At 38.9% G+C, this 25023-nt stretch overlaps 1 protein-coding gene across 3 annotated transcripts in view; it reads left to right on the forward strand.

Moving 5' to 3' along the window:
• The first annotated feature begins 205 nt into the window (after positions 1 to 205).
• Positions 206 to 25023, forward strand: part of gnao1a (guanine nucleotide binding protein (G protein), alpha activating activity polypeptide O, a) — an 81454-nt gene continuing 56636 nt past the window's right edge. For 2 of the 3 annotated variants that reach the window (XM_053499708.1, XM_053499707.1), the window contains exons 1-3: positions 218 to 1658; positions 1848 to 1890; positions 17772 to 17913. In XM_053499708.1, the coding sequence (XP_053355683.1) occupies positions 1541 to 1658; positions 1848 to 1890; positions 17772 to 17913 (303 nt within the window). In that variant the 5' untranslated portion in view covers positions 218 to 1540. Of the gene's footprint in view, positions 1659 to 1847; positions 1891 to 17771; positions 17914 to 25023 lie in introns of all 3 variants that reach the window. The other variant, XM_053499709.1, reaches the window with a different exon arrangement.

Here is a 25023-nt window from a genome sequence, read left to right on the forward strand (position 1 = left end):
CTCTGGCTTTTCCATATCTAACACTCCCACCAGGATTGTGAGATGGGTCTTTTAAGCTGCTTAACTTTATGCTAGAACTATCGTTTTTCATGACATCTGCTTTTAGACAGTCAAGACCTGACCCTACGGCCTAGCAAAATAGCTTTTTTCTCAGAGTAAACAAAACCTTCCGGTTAGCATTTCTTTTAATATAATTATGGAGTATTTCAATTGTTTATCATGCATAGTCACAAGGTTATTTTAGTTTACATATTAACATAAAAATATGACCACCACTTCGTGATTGCTTTTCAAGGGATTATTTTACATGCCTCTCAGTGTTCCTTCCTGTGCTCATATTACTCAGCCCTTATTTATTTTGTTTACATACTCCTACAAAATCTAGAATTTAAATAGTCTGTGTTTTGATTAACCGTGTCATACAGACATTAAGTGTCTCGCTTGAGAAAACATGAAAATCTAGTAAGACAATTAAGTGTTTTCATTTGGGTTTTAGGGTCAGGATACTGTTGAAGGTCCAGTTTGGCGGTGAAGATGTAATTTCCTTGCATTCTCAGTAATTGCACTAATAGACTGTGCAACAGGAAGTCCCTTCCTCCAGTGCTTTGAGGTGCTAAATGCGTGTCTGCATCACGTGAAATGTGTTACATTCTACAGCCTCCTAGTGATGAAACAAACGTTGTCGACATCTTAGAAACACACCATACTTGATTTTGTCCATACGAGATGACTTGAGGAAGATGGCCAGCTGTCGAATTTAGGCTGACGATTTTGTCATTTCAGCTCTTTGCACATTGATGTTGTGCAAAGAGCGGTGATACACGCCAGGCTAGCGACCACACCTAACTCTTTTTCTGTGAACCAGCGGCCTTCACTGACCACACTTGTTATTTTTGCTCTATGGCGTTTGCAAGTCCACCATAATACAGCGGCTTACTCATTTGCATTAGGAAAACAGGATTCCGTTTGCATGTCCTCCGTGTCATAAATCCATTTTGTAGGCGGCTTAACGCCGCGCGCGCGACTACACCAGCCAGCACGCTCGCTCGCTCGCGCCCTCCGGCGCATGACGTCAGCGCGCTCGCGCGAGAGTGGAGAGCCCGGCGACGCGCGCGCTCTCTCCGACGCCGAACCTCCATTTGTGAGCAAGCCGAACGATGCGAGCTCTCGTTCCTGTTGCCGCCGCCCAGTAACGAAAAACGCTAAGAATCCAGAGAGTTCCCCGTTTATCTGACAAACCCAGGAACGTACCGAAATTTCGAAGACAAACCTCAGAGAGACGGACACAAGCTCTCATTTCCGATTCGTTATCTTACACCGTTGCTAGTGGGATTTAATGCTCTAGCTGTAGTCGCCGAGAGAGAGAGAGAGAGAGAGAGAAAGAGTGAGTGAGAGAGAAAGAGAAAGAGAGAGAGACAGCCTAGGAGAGGGACAGGGAAGAAGAGGTAGCCTTTCGAAGGGGGGAACACGGCTTGCTCGCTATTTCCGCCGCACCTTTTCACTGTTTTGGAGCAGACGAAGAGCCGAGGTTGGTCTAGTCATGGGATGTACACTGAGCGCCGAGGAGAGAGCGGCTTTGGACAGGAGCAAAGCGATCGAGAAGAACCTGAAGGAGGACGGAATCACTGCGGCCAAGGATGTGAAACTGCTCCTGCTAGGTAATGAAAGCACCGCTTCCCAGGGAGTGGACATTATCACTAACCACCAGATAGATAGGAGATGGGTAGATAATAGACAAGCAGCCTAGAAAATGTTGATGTCTTGTTTTAAATTTCTAAAGCAAAAAATCGTGCTGGATTTCCATGACAGCAGACGATCTCATTCCCTTGTGTCTTTTGTGTCTGCAGGGGCTGGCGAGTCCGGGAAAAGCACCATCGTCAAACAGATGAAGTAAGTGCCTCGGTTTCTAAACGCGACGGTTTCTTGGTTAATGTTTAGTGAACACTCGCGCTCACACTTGGTGCCCGATGGCGAATCCTCAGCTCCGCCATTTTTTTTTTTCATGTAGCTAAGGGGATGATGCTACAGGGTAGCTGTGCCATGATCCATTTTAACTCGAACGCCCGAGCGTTGCGGTTTTAATGACCGTGGACGTGCTGTTCACGGATATGGTGCTGAAAGCCCGGTTCATTGAGAGTGATCGTGCAGCCATCTTGATGGCGGTTTGGCCAGAATGTATTCTTTCTCTATGCTAATGAATCTCGATGGCAATTAATTTTCCTTACCTATCCGCTCGCCCTGTTCTCGGGCTTGGTGAAATGGAGCCAGTAAGCGGCGCCTTGTAGCGCTGCGACTTTCAGTGCGGCATTATAGATGCATGTCGCGTTTCTTGATTTTATTTTCCCTAATAAAGCTGGATATAGGTGTAACATCTGGCAGTTACAGGTCCCAGTGACCCCCTGTGATTTTTATTCGGTCTATCATGGCGCATCAGTCCTCGACATAATGCTGCAGGCTCAGGCCCTGTCTCAGCGGGGTAGAATGAGCATGTTTTGGGTGTGGGGGGCTGGGGTGGTGGCAACACCCGAATTTGTTTCTTTAACCGTTTCTGTTTTCGAGCGGACATTTAAAAAAGGAGAAACGGTTAAATAAACAAGCCGACCGTTAAATTATAAACGCTGCGGAGACTTTGAGGTTATGTTATCGCATTTTCCCCCAGTCCGTCTCCATCCCTCTATTTCTCTCGTCTCCATCTCACTATGTCCATCTCTCCTGTCTCCATCACCCTCCCCACCTCAACGCTGTCAACACGTTTTAGTAGACTGCTGCAATAAACTGATTATGGGCTCGCAAAATGTATCATTGTCCATGTTTATGGGCCAGAGTAAAGCGTTTTTAGTAGGCTATTGTTGAAATACAAGGAATAAGGCAACTATAGTGTTCCCTTTTTTAATCTGGATTGTCAAGGTTCGCGCGAAGCTGCCATTTCCCAGTGATAGCCTACACCGGGGGAAATAGCCTGTGGGCTTTGCCTACTCTTTTTACATGATTGTGCTTTCACGACACGACTGTATTTAGTGGAGGGTCATTTAGGGGAGTTCACATGATCATTTTTGTTGGCGTGTGAAAAAGGGCGGCTTTAGTGAATAGGCGAATTTCAGGCGCTTTGGCTGGTGGACAGCGCCCAGTAGCGCCTCGTCGTTTTCGTGCTCCTTCGACTCTCTTCGGCTGTGTTCGGCTTGTCGGGTCTTTCCGTGTTCGGAATTGTGGGAAAGAACGAGAGGAGAGTAAATGTCCTCATCGCTGCGTGTCGAGCACGGTCATGGCGTCAGGGAGGGGTTTCACTCCGAGACTGAGATTTTTAACAAGATTCTAATAAAAAATGATGTCTTTTAAAAAATAATAAGGCGTCTAACATGCAGCATAAGATCCTCGCATTCGTTGCAAATAATGAGCAATAATGTTTTTTTTTTTTTTTTTCAAAAGAAAATTTTTTTGAAAAACATATTTGGAACTCATTCTTTAAACATCACTGATCAAAACCAACATGGATAAAAGAGAGAGAGATTAAGTGAAAAAAAAAAATACCCCGTCATGTTAAGATTGAATTCATGATTTTTCATGTGGGTGACTGTGTTTTAACAGTAAAATAATAGACAAAATGGTTGTACAATACTGTATGGTTACTGCAATATAAGAGAAAATCATTATAGTGTAAATATTGTGAGTATGTCAGTGCAGTGTCAGTGCTTTGGTAAGTCTGTTGTTACTGGGGAAATTATTTCTCTATTTTAAATGCTATAAGAAATTTCTGACTTTTTCATAAAAGCACCAGAAAATTAAATGCTATATATACTTTTCTTATAAATGTTTCAATAATTAGGTGAAATGCATTATAAATCCAAAGGAGGCTCGTGAGTCTGGCTGATGTGAAAATGACAGTGATGTGGAATGAGAATTGTAATGTAATATCTCTGAGGATATGCTGTCTAGGGCATGTGATTGAACATGCAGTCAATTTTTGCATACTAGTTTGGATGTAAGTGACAAGTCGAGAAAAGAGATGTGGTGATGTGCAACCTGGTTGTTTCAGTAGGGAGGACCATTGTTCATGTGACGTGCGTGCGCGTATGCCACAGCGAGGCAGTCATGTTTTTAAAACCCTGTGATTATGGTGCATTTCTTCAGGCAGCATGGCATCCATTTGCTTTATTAGCCCAGCATGGGTCATGGGTGTTTAACTTGTAACTTGGTGTTTCTCTCTCTCTCTCTCTCTCTCTCTCTCTCTCTCTCTCTCTCTCACACACACACACACACACACACACAAAATCACATACTTAGACACACACACACACACTTTTCGCTGTCTGTACGTTTCTACATAATTATTATTTCCACATTCCATACATCAATCCTTGGGGGTTTAAAACTCATTATTATACACAGTATATTCCTTGTATTATTACCACTGCCTCCATGGGAAAATCAAATGTCAAATCATCATATTCCAGAATCGAACGCTATCTAATATGCAATTAAGGCTTTTTCTGCTTTGTCATCTATGTCTCCTTTGCTGGTAAGGTAGACCTTATAGATGTTCTGCCTTTTGAAAGCTGAACTGTGTTGCCCATTCACAAGAGTGGACTAGAATTTCAAGTGTTTATTTTCATAAAGCAGCTTGTACATTATGTGTGTGTGTTTTAAACACCCGGCCTGTTGTGCTTTGGGTTAATTGAAGCAGCTCAGGCTCTGAGGAGGACCCAGGTGTTCGTCTAGCATTCATTTGCACGCCATTGGATATAAGTGGAGTGGACGTCATGGGTCATGTGCTAGAAATATAATATAATAAAATATAATATAATAAACAAAATATAAAAAACATAAATCTAAAAAAACATGCACATAAAATGTTGGAGTGAAATGGGGGGGGGGCAAAAATGGTAAAGTATAGTGAACACAAAACTAAGTTACTGTAGGTAGAGTCCATGAATATAATGTATAAAACCATAATAAGTCTGTGTAAAAAATTTTATTAATCTTGGATTCTTGTCCATTTCTTCAGTAGGAAAGCTTCTATTAATCTTAAAGAAACCACTGTCAAACATTACACAATTCAAAATCTAAACACAGTGTTTGTACTTGCTTGTGCAGTGTCACAAGGCATTGTTAGCTTAAATGCAGATGCCTGCCACTTGAATGACAGCTGGGCAGACTGAGGCTTTTGGGATAATTAAATTGGCTTTGGAGGTCAATAGCATGACAGTCTTGGGGATATGTTATGTGAAAGCACTTCTACTTGAAGCCTATTCTTAAATAAAAGGCATTGAGGACAGAAAGCCTGCATTGAAAAGCTTTGGTGTTCCTCTATAATAAAATGGGCTAAGTATTGTAACCCGGTTATCTGGCAACAGCCATGGCCCTGGATGCTAATGATTTTGGGTGGTAAAATTTGTCCAAATGCCTGGTACTGTATATTGTCAGCAAGATATAGGTTAGGTTATGGCTCTGTCTTTAAGGCTAAAATTAGTCTGGGTAATGTTTGTACTGGAATGAACTTTTAAGTTTATCTGCTCACATACTAGAGCACACAAGTATTTATAACAATCTTTATTGGTCATTGTTTTTTTTTTTTTTTGATGGTTCATGTCATGAAGAGCTCTGTACAGTTTTAACATACATGCGAGCATGTATTGCAATACTTTTATTTGCATACAGAGTGCTGGTTAATAAATGTAACACTACCTTGGTTATGTATTGAAATGAATATCTTAATATTAAAAAAAAAAAGTTATGGCTTAATATTTATTTCTCTTCCCTGTCCTTGGTTTAGGTGACTCTGTTGACTGACTAACTCATATGCTAACTGCAGGTAACCTAATTAGCTAGTAGATCTCAATAGCACATTGTAATGACGTACTGTTGTCTAGTTTCTGTTCTCCTTTCTTATTTTATGTTTTTGATTACACAACGTGTTTTCAATTGATAAGATTATAGACTCCACACTATTTTCTGTCAGAAGGATGATTATAACTGTGGGATTAAGGAATGACTAAAGAATGTCTAGAGTCATGTGGGGAAATGGTGATTTGTCTAAGACATAGTAATTTCTCATTTCCCCTATCTCAGTTTCTTCAGGGAAATCTGTGAACGGTGAACAAACAGAAAATGCCTGCACATGTAAAGGCTGTTTATATTTACGCAGATGGTCATCGTAGATGGTTACCATTACTCTTTCTGTTTCTCCTCTATAAGGAAGTGTTTTTTTCCCAGAAGTCAGCATGTCAGTAACCGCAGCCATGATAACGGAGAAAGTAGCACAGTAGCATGTTGCTGCAGTAAGTGCACTTCAGTGACTGGTTTCTGTGTCTGATCATGGGTGTGTAAGAGGAGAAGAAATTGTGAGTCATTGTGCAGAAACAGAGAAGGAAGCAGTTGCCTCATAAAACATCCAGTTGTTGTGAAAGACTGGAGTGCTGTCCAAAAAAGCCTTGGTGAACTTTAGCATGTTATGTCTTTGTTTCACTCCTTTTTCCACCCAACCTCTAAATCAGGGGGTTTCATGTACACCCCAGTTGACATAATTGGAATAAATTAATCTAAAGAAGAACAAATGCCTCTGATGTGTTTGGTTCCCAGAGCCTTGTTGCGATATCCTTAAACTTGCGAGACCTTTTTTCGCATGACATTCATTCCCTCTTTCTTTCTCTTTGCCCTCACTCTGGAATGCGGATTAACACCAGTAACTCACTGCTGATTGAACTTTTAAAAACACATACTCCTGATGGTTTGCATTTGTTTGTCTGTTATGTACAGTACAGCATGTTGGGAGGGATTCTCATTCACTAATATAACTACAAAGAGGTGTGTGTTTATGTGCGTGTACACGTGTGCGTGTATGTATTGTCAGATCTACCTGGTCTTTTGCATTTACTTTGCATGAAGAACAGTTTTACCCAGGGATGCAAAACATGTACAGTTACGGTGCTTCCTCAACAGCAGAGTGATGTGTGATTAATATAGATAAACGTGGATATTTACGTAGCTGTGCCAGCAGTAAAAATAGCTTCCATGATCTGTAAAAATATTTGAATAAAATTTTTTTTTATTCTAGCAGATTATTAAAGCTTTTGGTGAGAATTTTTTTGCTGCTGCTTTGTAGAATCGTAGCTATTAATGTCTTGTTGTACGTTATTTATTGATCGCTATAGCTGTGCAATAAAATTAATTGTAAAATATATTCAGTCTTTTGGTGGTAAATTCAATGAATTGATTCACATTTTTAAAATTATTTAGGTAATCTTGCAAATGTTAAACTGTCTAAACAAGTTTCCTAAAAATATACTACAGCTTTTAAAGAAAATACAACCTGCTTTCATCTTTCATAAATTCTTGTGTTTTGATTTTAGAGCGGAAGATGGTTGCGAAAAAGGATTATCGCATTGTATGTATGAGGCATGACATTTAAACAATCGACAGCACACGTTACACAGAATTTTAATATTTTAAAACCTGAAAGAAATATAGCTGCTCGAGCCAACAATAAATATTAGTGCTAGCGAACTGATTCGAATCAGAAATTACAATACCCAACATGAAATCAAATTGATTCGACAACCTAGCTATGATTCACAGCTCTAGTAATCACCAATGATTACAATTAGTATATAAATTTATCCTTATATACTCGTTCCTCAAATCAAATTAGACTACTTGTCAATCATGGGCTGTAAGTTTATTTGCGAGGAAAATGTTCCTGGCCTTCTCACTCTTTTAGATGAAGGGTCCGTTTACCATGTGCTTTCTCTCTGTTGGTCCACATTCTTTTGGCAATACAAGGCTCCTTTGTTTTATTGAAGTGTTTGTGTTGGGCGGCATAAGCAGATCTCAAACCAATCCCACACAAAGTGCTTTCTTTATTGAGGAGGCCGTCTGTCCATCGCTCCTGCTCAGATTTACATCTGCGATATGTGACTTGTGTGGTGTCTGATCAACCTCGAGACAAATAAATCTTTTTTTTTTTGAGAGCTGTGGAAATTTATCTTTATATTAGGTAATTTTTGGGTTATAAGGCTTTTTGAGAGTGTCAAAATAGCCCAAGATAATGTAAGTACACCCTTTGTAGTGCTCGTGTGCCACACAGTGAAGTGTAAATAACAGGTTTGCATGTGGGTGTTGACGGCACCTGTTAGCTGGTGTTATATGTGCGCTGCTGTAGATGTGCTGCATGGGGGTGTTTGAAGGGCGTTAATTGCAGCCAGTTGTGATTGTGTTTTGTTACGTGTGTGTCGGTTACATTTACCTGGAGAGCGTGTGTGTGGTGGTAATTTAGACCTTGTGTCAGCTGGCTCCCAGTGGCTCTTAACCCCAGGGAAGCTTGCCTGTGTACACATACAGTACACACACACACACACACACACACACACACACACACACAGAGTAAATTACGCATAATTAAGTTAAATTTACTCAGGCTACTTAACATTATATTAAAATGGATATGCACGCATCCTGGGTTTTAGACTGACATAAACTAAGACTAATTGAAGCCTAATTACTTGACTAAAAACTATGTGTGTATAAGTATGTATAACTAATGCCTACTCTAAGCCATTGTTCTGTTTGAAAACCACAAAGATGGCCAAGATGGAGCATTTCTGCTTTCTGCCTCTTCACTTCTTTATTTTTGCATGTTAAAAACCAGTCCGCTCCACAAAGGGTGTTTTCACATTTGATTGCATTCAGCCCTCAAAGTGAACACGGAGTGATAAGTCAGCATTTTTTGGACATGTGAACACTCCAGATAAACTCCGTCCCCTCAGAAATCATCCAAACTGAGACCACTTTGGAAGGTCTCACTAAAAGACTAAAAGTCTGTGTTGTGGTTTGCTTAACATGTGCTTCAGCCACTATAAGCAAATACACAGAACCTTGGCCTCTGGCCCATAATGCAAATGAGTAAAGGTGTGTGTGAAGAGTATGAACGGAAAAAGGACATAGTACCTTTTTTGTTGGTCTACTATTTTATCCGCACTGAGTTTGGGTTATTTTGAAAATATTTATATCTAAAAACACCAGTAAAAGTAATCAGAATTGCCCCAGCAGAAGAAAAAGGTGTGCACTTTACAGAAAATGGCGGACAGTAGATGAATAAAAGTAGACAGTACCTGCTGCTCAAGCAGCTTGCTCAGGCTTTGGGATAGTGCTGAGGGTGTGCCATCTCAGCCTATTTATCTTTTTTCCTACTTGCACTGTATATCCAATCTCTGCTTCCAGCTTTACTACCCCCAGGCTCTTATCTGTTGTCATGGAAATGAGAATGGCTGCTGTATAGCTGGGGGATGACATGCATGCAAAATGTGTATGGGGGAGCAGTAGAGGTGGTCTAATGTCAATAATGGATGATTTATACCTCCTTCTGAAAAAGCTAGTAAAGCATTTAGTAGGTGGGAAATGCAGTTTGTGGGTTGTAGGGGATGTGGCTGGCCAGCTGTGAGTTAGCTAGTAAAGATATTCAATAAACTACATTACCAAAGAGAGGTGTTAGTTTGACTCTTTTTAATTATTTTTTAAACTTATACTCTCCATTGTATTCTGATTGTAACTGCCAGTTATTTGGAGGAACTTTTCAACACAGTGGAATAGTTCCTCTTTGGTTTAGGGGCAACTTGTGAAAATTTATTTGCACGTTAAGTAATAAAAATATTGTGAGAGAACTGCTTTTTAATTCTTGTTTATACTTTGTATAGCTGTAACAACCGTAATGGAGTATTCAACCAAAAATTTAACCAAGTAATCAGATAAAATGTACTTTTGCTTAATTCAAATTCAAATTCAAATTTTATTTGTCACATACTTAAACAGAAATATATAAGAGAAACAAAGATAAATTGTTTTTCTTTTTAGAAAAATCTACTTTTATTTTTTTAAATGCATACAGCATTTTATCAAAAATAAACATTGTCATTATTCGCAATACAAGGAAAGGCTTAAAGTTGACTGAGAATAATTAAGTGCATTACAGTGCCAAACATTCTTTATTTTAAAGCCTTTTCTCAGATGCAAAAAATTAAAAAGAGGTTAAAAGATTAAAAAGAGGTATTTTAAATGACTTTAAGTATCAAAAAAACTAAGGCACACATTAAAATAAATAATTATACAAAAACACTAGGTTGTGCAACTTAACTTTCAGAGCTAAAAGTTTCTAAATTTACAGCTCATGCATAACATAAGCCTTTACTGACAATTTCTATCGTTTTCTCTTGCTGGTTTCTTTTTCTCTTGGCTCGCTGAAATTTTTATAACTCCCTTCCATTTTGCATCCCGCAACAGAGCGCTCCCTTAAATCAATACACAGCTAACTGTTTGCGTCTCCTTCCGCTTTGTGGGTGACGTAATCGCTTCTTCTTCTTCGGTGTGTACAGGCGGCTTGCATCCGGAAGCGCAGTGTCAAAAGCGCGCTGTCAACAAATAATTGCGCAAACACATAAAGCAAGCTTTTAAAACTAATTAAAAGAAGCTTCGAGGCAGAAGATTTTGCCTCGATCATTTTTGTAATTGAATTACTTGAGTTTCTCGAGGAATCATTTTAGCCCTAGATGCAACCTTTGCTGTCAAAGTTGCATTGCAGGTAGTAAAATGTATGATTATTCATCATTGTCATATGAAATACTACCAACATACCAATGGGGACTATGTGAACAGGAAACTTGTTTTGATAGACAGCCTACAAATAGCTAATATCTTATCCTACACAGACTACTGTGTAAAAACAATAAGAACGTTCCAGGTTATTAAGAGCTTATTTTGGGTAATTATCCAATACCAGAGCATAACCAGGGTTAAGCGTTTAAAGTGGACTTGGCGGTTTTAATGTGCCACAAGCTGAACATGACACATACTGCCACTCAGGTTTGTTTACTATCCAGTATGTGATATCTGGCACATTGGGCAGCACTTTCTTTCTAAGGAATTTGGAAGATTATTAAGCAAACAATACACAGCAATGTGGTAAGACCAATAAAGGAGTGAAGGTCAGCTCCTGATTGAAAAGTAATTTCATGCTTTTGTTACAGGTTACCAGTCTTGGTATTCTTAGTGACAGCACTGTAGGTGATTGGAAAAAGGACATAGTACCTTTTTTGTTGGTCTACTTTATCCGCACTGAGTTTGGTTCATTTAAAAAATATGTATATCTAAAAACACCAGTAAAAGTAATCAGAATTGCACCAGCAGAAGAAAAGGGTGTGCACTTTACAGGAAATGGCGGACAGTAGATGAATAAAAGTAGACCGTAAGGAAAGTCGTAAAAGGAAAGGAAAAATCCCATTTTTGGATTGAGAGTGGGGTAGGGAGGGGGCAGAAAGTACAGTGAGGAATAATTCACAGAACTGGCAGCAGCATATAGGCTTGCAGTATTTCACCATTACATAACTGGTACCCATTCCATCAGTGCAGACCTCATCTTTCTCTTTAACAAAGAAAAAACTGTCTGTAGCTAAGTTAGCACATGGATCTGTTTAATCAACTGATTTCTACATAGCTTAATACAGTATATTCTAAATTTGTGTTTGTGGGTGTGAGGGACATGATGGGATTAGCACAGTGATTCCCTTATTAGCAAGTTGATCACACAGTCCTACAGTCAATATGTAGATTAAAATGAGCTTTTTTAGACAAGGGCAATACACACTGTCCATTTTAGGGTCTGTTAAACACCACACCCAGTCTAACACAGGATTATAGGAGAAGGGGAGATGAAATACTGCAGTGTGCTGATGGGGCAGTATATCCAGCAAATTGCACACGTTCCAGCATTGCAGCATAAAAATGATATATTTTCCACACAGTGTACTATTTATATACAATATAATTTACACATATGAGTAAGGATACTGTGTTTGTACAGTGTTTAAATTGAAATGGTTATACATACCCACACTGTGGACAGATTTATAGCGTTTCCCCATAAGGGCTGTATAACTAGCTTGCCCACTCTCCTGCCTCATGGTGTTAACACTCAGTGGTCTGTTTAACATCATTTTTTCCTCTCACACAGGATGAGGGGATGTGGGGGGGGGGGGGGATGAGTGAAAAGTACACTGGTGTAAATCTTTCATCAAGACTTAATGTGCGTATCCATACTTAGTGGCTGCTCTATTAACACAGCTTTTGATGTTTCAGCTCATGTTGTAAATATAAATAAAGTCCATCATAAGGAATTCACAAAGTAAACCAGACAGGATTTGTTGATATTCTTAAATTATTGATCAACCAGTTACCTAACCTCTGTACCAAGAGGTGCAGACACATCAATGTCCTTTTTCTATTTCATATAAGAACTGTCTCTTAACTCAATTGATGTTCTCTGTTAACAGTAGATGTGCTGTTAATCAAGGCAGTGTATTTTGATTTGATATCAATACAGTTGTGGACACTGGGCTGATGAAGTGCACAATGGGAATATTTTCTCAGAGATTGAGACATACTTATAAATAGAAGCACTGCCCTTATGTTCGGGTGGAGCAGAAGACAAGATAAGTAGCTGTGTTTTGTGGGAGTGATGACAGGAGTGCTGCTCAAACAGCCACTCAGGACAAAGGGGGTTCTTACCAATGGCACATACCAATAGGAGAGAGAGAGAGAGACAGAGGCGAGAGAGAGTGTTTGAGAGAGAGGGTGATATGTTTCTTCCATAGACTACATATCTGTCAAGCATCACTTTTCGAATTACCTCGTGTACATGCTTAATAAAGTGTTTCTATTTGGAAATGGTTCATGTAAAATTTCCCCCTCTTATGTGAAACTATTTTTGTAACTATTTAAAAAAAATCTACTTCTGTTGCCGTTGTTGTTGCTAGGTGTCCACACAGATAGGCTGGGATATGTAGATCACTTGGTTTGAGGTTCACGCCCTTTGTCTCTCAGTGGTGTGTGGGAATGAGAGTATACAGTATGTGTGACTTCAAGAGTGTATATCTGCATGTGCTGGCACAGACAGCAGGTCACATAGCACTGTGTGTCACAGAAATAACCATATATGTGTTTCTATAATAACTGTCAGCAGGACATCTTTCGGGTCAGCTTCTTTTCCGCGTGGGTTATAGAAAGGTTAGGGAAGAAGAATATGAAAGTCTTCAGGATTGAACAGGAGAGGCTCTTTAAATTATCAGAGAGAAATAAGATTTATCTTGCACCCTTTCAATCTCTCTCTCTCTCTCTCTCTCTCTCTCTCCTTTTTTAAAGATCTGCTCTGTAATAAGCTCCTTTGAACTGGAGGTAGCGCTAATGATGTCTCTCATCCACCCACATGTCACCGTATTGAGGTGGCACTTCCTCTGCTCTCTCTTTAAAGAGAGGGAGAGAGAGACAACAAGAGTGATAGAAAGAAGATAAGTGCTTGCCTTTCACCAAATCCCTATGGTCCCATAAGAGCTCCTTTGGGCCTTGGGTGTGAAACTTGTGGGCCGATGAATGAGCCTAGCTCAGTTGCCTATCTGCATTTGCACAATTAATTTTCTGTGAATCATATTCATGATATTTGTTCTCTGGTAATGGAGAATACGTCTGAATGATCATAGCACAGCATATATATGAATAAACAATCTTTGAATGTTGTTTAATGCTAACTGAGCGAATGAGTTTGTGAATCACAGGATAGTGAGACAAGAATGCACCTGACCTGATGGGTGTTGCTGTAGTATAAATTTCAGTTCTTTGTGCTTTTATTTTTACGTGCTGTACTACATTATTAGCATGAATGGGATTTCATATAATATATCTCCAATCCATTATAATTTTAAAAAAGCAGTATAATATAATCATGCTTGATTACATTATGTGGTCTAACTTTATTATAATTTTTTTGTCTTTGTTGTTTTTTGTTTTTCCTTACTTCCTTATGGATGGTGATTTAGATATTTAGTTAGCACCCAGCTTTGTCTGTGTAGAAGGTAAATGGTGCGGAGAAAAGAAGTCCCAGCCTACAGAAAACATGTACAGGCTTGATTGAGTGCCCCAAGATTAATTTAGGGAAGAAGGAGCCGAAAGCAGCCACAGACATTTCTTTGTCACCAGTCCTTTTATACCACTTTGGTCATGTCAATTTAGCAAGAAGTACATTTCAAGGGTGAGCATGACTTTAGGCTCAGTCTTCTTCAGTTTATGTAGTAAAAGTTTGCTTGTTGTGTTTGTGCCTACTACTAGAAATGGGAATAGCTTTAGGATTTATTTCTCTTAAAAAAGAAAGAGCATTTTTTGTCGCAGCCAGCTGAAAAATGGGACACTTGACCAGATGTCTGTTTTAATGATGTCCACTGGAATAGTGACTTTCTGATTTGAATACTTCTTCGATAAAAGACAGTAACAGGCTAAATATCCTAAAATCACATGACATTAACTATAATGGACGTATTAGTGTCCTTCGTCCCTCTCCACGACTCTCTAAGCAGAGCATTTCTCCAGACTCGGGCTCATGTAGAGAGAATAAGGGCCTGAATGTCAACTGTAAACAAATGATCGTGTTCTCAGGAAGTAGGGCTGTAAATATAGAGGAGTGTGTTGTGGCCCTCATGGGGAGCTCCCACACACAATTGCCTAGTCATTAAAACGTGCATGGTGTGTCCTCCAGCAGTAGCTGAGTGACTAAATATGTGAGAGGACAGGCTCAAAAACAAACCTGTTGGTGAAGCTTTTCTTTCAGTCTCATATTCAAAACAGATCGATTTTTCTCCACTCTTCTCATAGGACTGAAATGAGACCAGTGGCTTTATTTATATTGTGACTTTCAAAAAGTCTTTAATATGCATTATTTTTATCTCCTGAATAATAGAAGAGTTACCTGAGAAAGCTAGCACTGCCATGCTCAGTGAGTTCACATCAGAGAAATGGAGACGCTGGCAGCTGAAACTCATGCCGCCATCTTGGCTCTGAGCTTTTCTCTGCTGCTTTGATTGATAGCTTGGCCTGAATATATTATGTTTGGGTGATTAAATTACAATGTCCGATTGGGAATGTAACTGTATACACTCACAAGCCACTTCATTAGGTGCACCATTGACCCCCTGTTACCTTCAGAACTGCCTTAATTCTTCATGGCATTGATTCAACAGGGTGCTGCATTTAATGGTACTAAAGGTCCCAAAGTAAAGCAAGAAAATATCCCTCGCATGATTACACCACCTCCACCAATGTGAATTGTTGATACAAGGCAAGATGAATCCATGCCTTCATGTTTTTTAAACCAAATTCTGGAATTCGATCTGAATCCTTTTTTTTTTTTTTTTTTTAAGTTTTTCCAATTCTCTGTTTTTCAAGTATGGTGAGTCTATGTGAATTGTAGCTGAGTTTTCTGTTATTAGCTGACAGAAGTAGTACCTGGTGTAGCTCTCTTCTGTCACAGCTCCTCTGCTTCAAGGTTCATCGGGTTCTATTAGCTTGAATCATTCTGGCCATTCTGCTCTGACCTTTGGCATTAACGAGGCATTTTCGCCCCGAGAACTGCCGTGTTTACTGGCTGTTTTTTCTTTTTTTTTTTTCAGACGCTAGAGATCTGTGAAAATCCCACCAAATCAGCACTTTTGGAAATACCTAGATCAGAACGCAAGCCATCATCAATTTCATGTTCATTTTTTTTTTTTTTTTCTAAAATCAAAAGGCTTCACACGATGATTTTGTCCAAAAGGTCAAAACTATTTAAACTTATTTTTTCCCTGAAACATGCTCTGAAACATGGAAAGCTACATTTTGTGATCTGAATGTCAAACTTAGCATCGTATAGTACAGCATGGGAACTAGAAGATTTTGACTGATTTTGACTAAAAGTACTACATACACTTGTTCATCCTAGTAGATGGAAGACTCTTACTAATATGATCAGGCTCAAACCTACTGGAGACTTATTGTAATGTTCTTAATAGTGTGATTTTTTTTTTTTTTTTTAGTAATGGTATTATTGTCTACTGCTCTAACACATTCGCATGTGTGTGAAGTCCGGGAAATGTTTAACAACCAAATATACAGCTGCTGTGTACAGCCACATCGATGTGTTCACCGTGGATCTGGTTCGCTCTTTGGAACTTGCTTTTGTCTTTTCCATGAAAGTTAGCCAGTGTGTCATGAAAGTGTGGCATTACGGGCTTTTGTGCATTTTTCCACAGTGATCAGTAAAGTGGACATAGAATCTTGCCATTTACAACACGTCAGAGCTTAAAGCAGGGAATGCCAATTATTGTGCCAGACGATCTTTAAAAATCATTTCAAATGATTTTTACACAGTTAAATGAGATGAAGTAATGATCTTGCAGCTGTTTAAGGCCATCCTTTACTGAGAGAATCAAAAATCATCCTTAACTCAACGATTCCCCTCGAGCGATACATCCTATACTTACTGCCTACTTTCTATATGTAAAGGAAGAAGGTTAGGGAAGAGTGGAAACCCACCCTTCCTAGTAACAAAGCCTCTGGTACACTTTTCTGCATACCCCAGTTGGTTTAGATGAGAGGTACAGTAGGAAATCCTCTTCATTATAGACAGCTTAAATTATTATTGGATAATAGAACAATATTTAAATCAGACAGGAAGCAATAGAAGAAGAGCATGAGGGAGAACACACTTCAGCCGTATTCATGTTAGGTCTCCAGAGTGATGTTTCCTGAATGCTGTAAATGTAAGCAGCTTTCTAAACAAACACGCTTGGTGACTTGGTGCTTGCCAGAGGTCGCACAAGAGAGTGACATCCTCTGAACCTCATAATAGCTTTTCTTTTGTATTATTGACAATGTTTTTTGGATATTGTCTAAACAGCAAAAAGGATTTGGTGTTTGAGACCTCTGAACCTTCCCTTGGATCATCGGATTGCTTCACAGTACACACATGCATGAACACACACAATATCTGACTCAGGAAGAATTTTTGGACTTGTAAAAGGTTAATGCATTAGGTTTCTTTTTTTAGTGAACACCAATTTTGCCCCATTAGCACAAACCAACGCTCTACCTTGTCTTTGGTCTGGAATTCCAGTTTTTCATTATTAAGTGAAATTCTGGCATATAAATGTAATGCATGCCTGTCTTCTCGTGGTGTCATTTTAATAAAACGTATCATATTTTCATTTCGTCATTGAGCAACACGCTCAGATAAAAGGTAAAACTAGCTTTAATATTCAGGAGGAATATAAGAATCCCATTAGCACTACAGAGAGATGGAGTGCCAACACAAATAAGCTCCACTTTGAACAGCTGAGAGTGGGAGTGTAATTGTGGTGACTTCTTTCATTCAGTGAAAGCTAAAAGTGAACTAACATGACATGTCTGTGCACATTAAGCAGAAGCTATTCAAGCTACAGTGTTGTATAAACGTAGTGATGCACTGGTCTTACGTTTCCAAAAATCTCAGTATCTGATGATACTTAGCAATCGAGATGGATCTCTGCAAGATTCTGTCATTATACAGGAGAAATCAGACCTTCATTAAGATCATTTGTGTCCTGGGTTCACATGCCAGATCCGTGTTGTCAGTCATCGCCAGTCATGCTATAAAATGTGTTGGTGGAGTAGATTTAAGAGCATTATCTTTTCAAAAATGCTTCATAAATGGATTATGTATAAATTGTGATGGGTTTGTTCATGCACACCAAGCCTAATTTTACTGCAAAAAAGTTTTTATTTTATATTTTGATCCTCATTTTCATATATTTGTACTTGGAGTACAAGACTTTCAGATGTCTCAGATTTTGCATGACATGGCAACCTAGCAATATTGAGCATTTCTGTGTGGGTCGTGCTTTTAAAATGTCTACTTTCTCTAATGTGTTTGTGTGTATGTGTTTGTGCAGGATTATTCATGAGGATGGATTCTCTGGAGATGATGTGAAGCAGTATAAGCCTGTGGTGTATAGCAACACCATCCAGTCCTTGGCTGCCATTGTCCGTGCCATGGACACCCTCGGACTGGAGTATGGGGACAAGGAGCGCAAAGTAAGTGTCCTGAAGTTAATGCTTACACACACACACACACACACACACACACACACACACACACATGCGCATGTGTATAATGCCTGGCCAAAAAAAAAAAAAGTTGCACATAATAAGATTTCAACCACTCACCTTTACCTTTGATTACAGCACACAGTGAAAATATTTCCTCATGCACTAAATAACATTGCTGAGCCTAGACCTGACATCAGATCATAACACTGTCTCCAGAGGTTTGTACAGTGTGAACAGTTTGTACTATACATGATGGGTGCATCGCTTCAAATGTCTCCCTTCTTTGCACTATCCTTCCTGGTTTTGCTAATGTGATGAAGGGTTCTTATTCCAGGTGCAGCCATTTGGAATCTTCTTAGTTTTTTTCTTTACTTGATGCAGCCCAGTAATTCGACCATTCAGAACTGTTTTCCTGGCCAGGCATTTTGAGAGTGCGCGTGAGAGTGCGCGTGAGAGTAGTACCAGTCAAAAGTTTGGATACAAGTGTATTTATTTTCTACATTATAGAACAATACTGCATTTTTTTAAATTTGGAAATACCACCTATGGAATTAGGTAATTAAGTTAACAACATAAACAGTTGGTATTTTAAGACGCAAAGATCAGTTGTTCTCTAATAGTTTTTGCAAGAACAGTATTGTCAAGTGAATTTGCGAAAACCATGAAGCACCATGATGAAACTGGCTCTCATGAAGTCAGAAATCACCAAATAACAGCACCTCAGTTTATAGCATTCATGAAGTATTTACAGAGCATAAGCATCAGACACATTTCAATGTCAATTGTATAAAAATTATTACAGTTTGTGGATTCATTCAGCATTGTTTACAATGTAGAAAAAAACTCGAGAAAGACCATGTAATAATACGGTGTGTCCAAACTTATGATCTATATATACACAGTCTATTCAAAAAGTTTTTATCCCCCGTTCACTTTTTTGCAATTTTATGTTGCAACCTGATACTACAGTCGTTTAATTTAATTTCTTTTTAATCTACACTCAGTACTTCCAATTAACAAAGTAAAAACAGGATTTTAGAAATGCCTGTAAATTGATTAATAAAATAAATATACTTATGTACTTATGCATTAAGACCATTTGCAACAACACTTGAAATTTAGATCAGGTGCCTGCCATTTTCCTTGATTATTCCTGAGATGTTTCTACACCTTGATTAGAGTCCTATGGTAGATTCAATAACATGATTTGGAAAGGCACACACCTATGTATAGAAGACCTTACAGCTAACAATGCATACTGTGACATAGCAAAAGGTCAAGGGAACTGCCTGCAGACCTTAGATACAGGATTATTGCAAGGCCCAGTTCTGAGGAAGGCTACAAAAAGTTGTGCAGTTTCCAAGAGCACAGTGGCCTCCATGATTTCTAAATGGAAGAATTTTGGCACAACCAGGACTGGTCTCCTGACCAAACTGACACAATCGGGGAGAACAGCCATAGTAAAGGAGGTGATCAAGAATCCTATGGTCACTCTGACTGAGCTGCACAGAGATCCTGGTTTTGAACAAAGTTGTAGAAGGACAACCATCACTGCAGCCCTCCACTACTCCACTAATCTGGGATCTATGGTAAAGTGGATAGACGGAGACCTGTCTTTAGTGCAAAACACACAAAGCCTTCTTGAAGTTTGCAAAAAAGCACCAGAAAGACTCTCAGACTGTGTGGAACTCTGGTCTAACCAAACCAAGATTAAACTGTTAAGTGTTTTATCTGGAGGAAACCTGGCTCCGCTCATCCCCTGCCAAATCTAATTCCATTCCAGCAGTGAACCATGGTGGTGGCAGCATCATTCTGTGGGAGGTGTTTTTTTCACAAGAGGGACTAAGTGGTTGGTCAGGGATCAGATATATACTCAAGGAAACCCTGTTCCACAGCGCTCAGAATCTCCAACTCTACAACGAGAACAATGATTTTAAGCACACAGGAGCAGCTTGGAGACAACTCTGTGAATTTCCTAGAGGTCTAGCTAGAGACCTGACTTGAATTCCATTGAACAACTCTGATGAGAGCTGAAAATGGCTATTTACCAACGGAGCTTGAGAGGATTTGGCAGAAAATGTCCCAATCCAGATGTGCAAAGCTTGACGCAATGTACGCAAAAAGACTGTCAAAACTGCTGCCAAAGGCGCTTCAGCAAAGTGCTGAGTGTATACTAATGGGAAAAATGATTTAAACAACTGTTGCATCAGGCTAAAACAAAACTAAATTGAAAAAGTAAAAGGTGTGTGTGTGTGTGTGTGTGTGTATATATATATATATATATATATATATATATATATATATATAATGTTTATGAATATATGTTTATGGAAATGAAGGGCAACACCAACTCAAATAATCTTGTTGCAACCGAGGTAATGTACCTTTTATTTGTCAAATCAGTTCTTTGTATTCCTTTATTTATTAACTTCCTTATTTTTCACTGTTCTTAGCAGTTACTCGGAAGCTTTTCAGTAGAATCAATGAATGTTTGATTGCATTGTAACGTTTAGATAATAGAGAAAGAAGAAGAATCCATTTGTGGACTGAAGACACTTCAAACCATGCTGTCACCAAGTCATGCACACTCCTTCCACACCTACCCAACTCTTAACGCCTTCCAAAAGATAACACCTCTGTCTTCTGTTAATATATTTACCGTACTTCTTAAGTCAGTTCAATGTCTATATTTTTATCTTTAAAATGAGAAGTGCTAGGAATGACAATGTTCAGACATATCCTGTCTCTCCCAGAAGGAATGAATCACAGAAGACCTGCTTAGTTAACATGTAGCGCACTGCTCAGGGAATATTACATGATTTGATGCATTGTATTGCACTTATACAAGCGGTATTGTGCCGTTTGGGATTCAACCTAAATATAGATTAAATGAGGACAAAGCTAGCCTACACTGGCCTATAATATGCTACAGTACCGCGCTGGCAGTGTGCCTGCATGCTCTCTCAACTTTCGACCGTCTTGTAGTGAGAATTTATTTATTCTATTGTATTAATTTTATTAATTATATTTAAAATTCATCTTGACAGTTGCTTTTTTACTGACTAAATTCAGCTGAAAGTAAATAATTTTTAGTCAACTCTCACACATTAAAGCAAGTAAGTTATTCATATAATATGAAAATGTATGATGTTTACCAATGAGCATGTCATTTAAGACACATTGACAGTTTTATTCAGGAAAATCTCAGAGTTTTCTCATAATTTCTAGCAGGCCAGCTTTCTTCTCTTCATGATCATCTCTTTTTCTTACTCTCTCTGTCTCTCTCTCTCTAAAAAAAAAAATTGCAGATGCCCATGGAGCAAATTAAGATAAAGATTTGTTATAAAATATTATCAAAGCCATGCTATTACAAAAATCAGATTCAAGAGTTCAACAGCTTTGTGTTATAACAGTCACAAATACTTTTACATTCTTTTTTGCGCTCATAAATCATATAACACGCACACATACATTTTTGATAACTGATAACTGTTGGAACATTTCAACTGTAAATACATAATAACCACAGTTTCTTAACTCCATTAGAAGATGGGAGTGAAAAGAGAGTGTAGTGCTCTTGTTTATAGGCAACAACGGACCACGCTTTTGGCTCTGCCATACAGTACCTCTGTAATGCGCTTGTTTTTAACACAAAATAGTGACTTCTGAGTGAGGAGATTCTTTAACAGTTTACCACGTTTCCCGTCACAAATAATAAAAACATTATAACCAACCAATCTAATAAATGTTATAAAGAAAAGATATGCACATTTGACTTTTTATTTAATTTATTTATTTTTTTGGGAACACCCTAGAGATCCATGTTAATTTTCAGAAAGTAAATTTGGTGACCTTTAGGAAATCATGACTATAAAAGTCTCAAGTCTGCCTGTTGGTCAGCAAACTCCTGTACTAATTTGTACAATTTTAAAAAACTAGTTCTCTGTTAATGTATAATATGATGAACAGCATCATGGTGGCTAATTCAGATAAAAGTCAGATCTCTTTTTCTTGTTGTCATATGGTGGGAAGTGTATAACTGGTAGACAAAATGACAAACAGGATGACACTCCATGATTATCTAGCTGAATGCTGAGGTAAAGCAATCACACCCTATAGGCACTGTCTGCTGACTTAATGCCTAGTGCCCATTAGAAAGTTCGAAGGTCCTGAGCCAGGCTGTGGCACATTGTCTCCAACATTGATTAAACCGGTCACTGGCAGGACACTTAATCCCATAATTCCATTTTTGGAGAAGTATGCTGCTATTTGAGTGTAGTGGCAAAGCCCTTGTCTGACCTGTGCAGGAAGCAGTAATTTATTTTAATCGAAAGACGTATCTAAAATTTCTTGCGGTTATTGATCAGAGATATTTTCTCTCAGGAAAGACTAAAAGTAGAGGTTCCTTTATTCCGGATTATTTTACCATGTTACAGTAAAGCTATGAAGGACTCTGCTAGCAGTGTCATTATAGTTTTGTGTGCGTTTGTGTTATCATCAGGTCAGGTAGCAGAATGCACAGCCATGAGCAACTGAAAATCTCTTCGCACCATTGTTACCGAAGTAGAACGAATGTCATAGAATTGTAGCCACATAGTTCCTCTTGTGAGACACTGCCTAATCCTGGCTTATTAAAACAAAAGTGAACATTACATTTCTATCAGCAGAAGATTGCTGGTTTGTGTGCATTGTTAATTCAGACAAATTTAGCCGTCCAGACTAAAGAGAACAAACACAAATGGACACGGAAAGAACAGTTAAAATTCTGCACAGACTCTATCTGAGCTCAGGATCAAAACCGATCCAAACCCCGGACCTACCCGCATGCACAGCTGTGATTGCTGTTGAAGAATAACTTGTTCATTCACCTTCAATAACGCTTGTGATTAAGAATGTTGACTATCCACAGTGGCTGGTGAACTGCTGTGTTCATTTCACGCCATGCATTTAACTCTGTATCACCTGACAGTGGGAGTAATTGTGCTGAAGAAGAGTTTTACTCTATTTGCGTTTAAGCAGTAGCCATTATTCAAAATCTTTCAACATCATGGGGCAGTCGCAATATTTGTGATGATGATGGTGAAACGTCTAACCTTCTGCCCTCATTACTCTACAATTTAAGTAGATTTCTCCCAATTTACTAAAGAGTCATTGTGGTTAAGGTTAATGCAGGGTGAAAAAATGAAGTAGCTTGTTGGATGCATCAAGTGACTCTTCACTAGTGTTCCAAGTTTGATGTCCTACTCAAATGTACAATGCTTGAGAAAGCTGCGGCCTTAACTGTGAGGTAGCAGTGTCTGTTGGCATAAAACATGCTCATGCACACAGCTTTCGGGGCTAATGTCCTCTGGCTGTGGTGGCCAGCTGGCTTACACCTCTTTAATCAGGTGTGAAACTTTCACTGGCTTTCAACATTCCTGTATTCACCCCCCCCCCTCTCTCCCATTCCATTTCCTCTTTTATGCTTATTTCTGTCTAGTTTCATGTTGAGTTATACCTTTTGACACATTTTCTTCCATATGGAAGTTGATGTTGTATAGCAAAATTAACCTTACACCTACCATCCCTCTCTCTTGCAAATTTTTCACTTATTATTTTTTTCCCCATCTATATCCGCTCTAGCCTCTTGCCATGGTAATTACTTGTTTTGCCCTGCTTTTACCACATGTGAGGCCAAGACCTAATTGAACCTCTTCATTGTGGAAGCTGTATGTAAATATGTGCAAGAAAATGATTTCTCCAGTAAGCAATCTGTGCAATCTGTGTAAAGAAGGAAAGGGCAGTGAGTTAGAGGCTTGGTCGAACTGATTTATTTAAATATGAATTTCTATATTATGTACACGAGCACTACACATACTATGTCATGGCAAATAGTGCATTTTATGTAGATATACAACGCTTTCATACTCAAGTGGCTGTAAGTGGACGTACCAGGCTGCCGTAGGTGGAGGGCTCAGTGCCCAGCGCCTGGCAAGCAGATCACTCCAGATGGGTTTCGCCACACAAGCCCTCAAGTCCTACTAAAGCACGGTGCCAGCGGACGACTCCAAATCCTCCTCAGTGTCCCATCTGGGAATAACTGCGGTGCTTATTAGCTCAGTGCAATTGTGATACAAACATTTCCTAAAATAGAAGGGAGAAATGATAAGGAAGAAATGTTTCTGTGTGGAGATTTTTAATTAGTGTGCGTGCGTGTGCGTCTGCGTGTGTGTGCGTGTGTGTGTGAAATAAAAAAAAAAGGATCAAGAAGAAGGCAGGTGTGTGATAAACTCCAAAGCTTGATTCTGTGTGTGCCAATTTGCATCTCGCAGCAACCAAGGTGGGAAATGATAAAGTGCAGTTTTTAATTCTGTTTCACACATACTACACCATCAAGGTGCTTTATAGCACTGTGAAATATACGAAACAATTATGGGCATGTTACATTCTACAAATATACAAATTTCTTTGCCTTGGTTTAGTGATTTATTTTCTATATTCTATGACAGTACTGGAGATTTCAAAACTGTGAAATAACACATATGGAATTATGTAACAACAAAAACAACAGTCAGTTGTTTTAAGACATGGAGGTCAGCCTTTCTGGAAAAGTTCTTGTAAAAACAGTATTGTCAAGGTGCAAAACACATTAAGCACCATGATGAAACTGGCTCTTATGAAGGCCATCCCAGGAAGGCGAGGCCAAAACTTACTTCTGCTGCAGAGATGTTCATTTAGAGTCACCAGCCTCAGAAATCACCAATTAACAGCACCTCAGATTAGAGCCGTTATGAAGGATTTACAGATCATGAGTGGCAGACACTGTACATCTCAACATTCACTGATCAAATGAGATTATTGCATATTTTGAATGCCTTCAGCATTGCTTTGCAATGTAGGAAGAAATAAAAATCATGAGCGATCATGGAGTTACAATGTGATCCTAAGCGAGAGTGTAGATAAAGTTTACTTTTGCCAAAGTCAATAAGATTTTTTTTTTTTTATCATTCTGTTGGTGGTTAAATGAAGTACTTGTGCATGTACTCATGCAATTAGCACAGGCTGCCTAGCATGTACTCCAACATGCTTAAGCAACATGGTTTAATCAAATAGCAA

Source organism: Clarias gariepinus, chromosome 7 (assembly GCF_024256425.1).
Source record: "Clarias gariepinus isolate MV-2021 ecotype Netherlands chromosome 7, CGAR_prim_01v2, whole genome shotgun sequence".
Classification (NCBI taxonomy): domain Eukaryota; kingdom Metazoa; phylum Chordata; class Actinopteri; order Siluriformes; family Clariidae; genus Clarias; species Clarias gariepinus.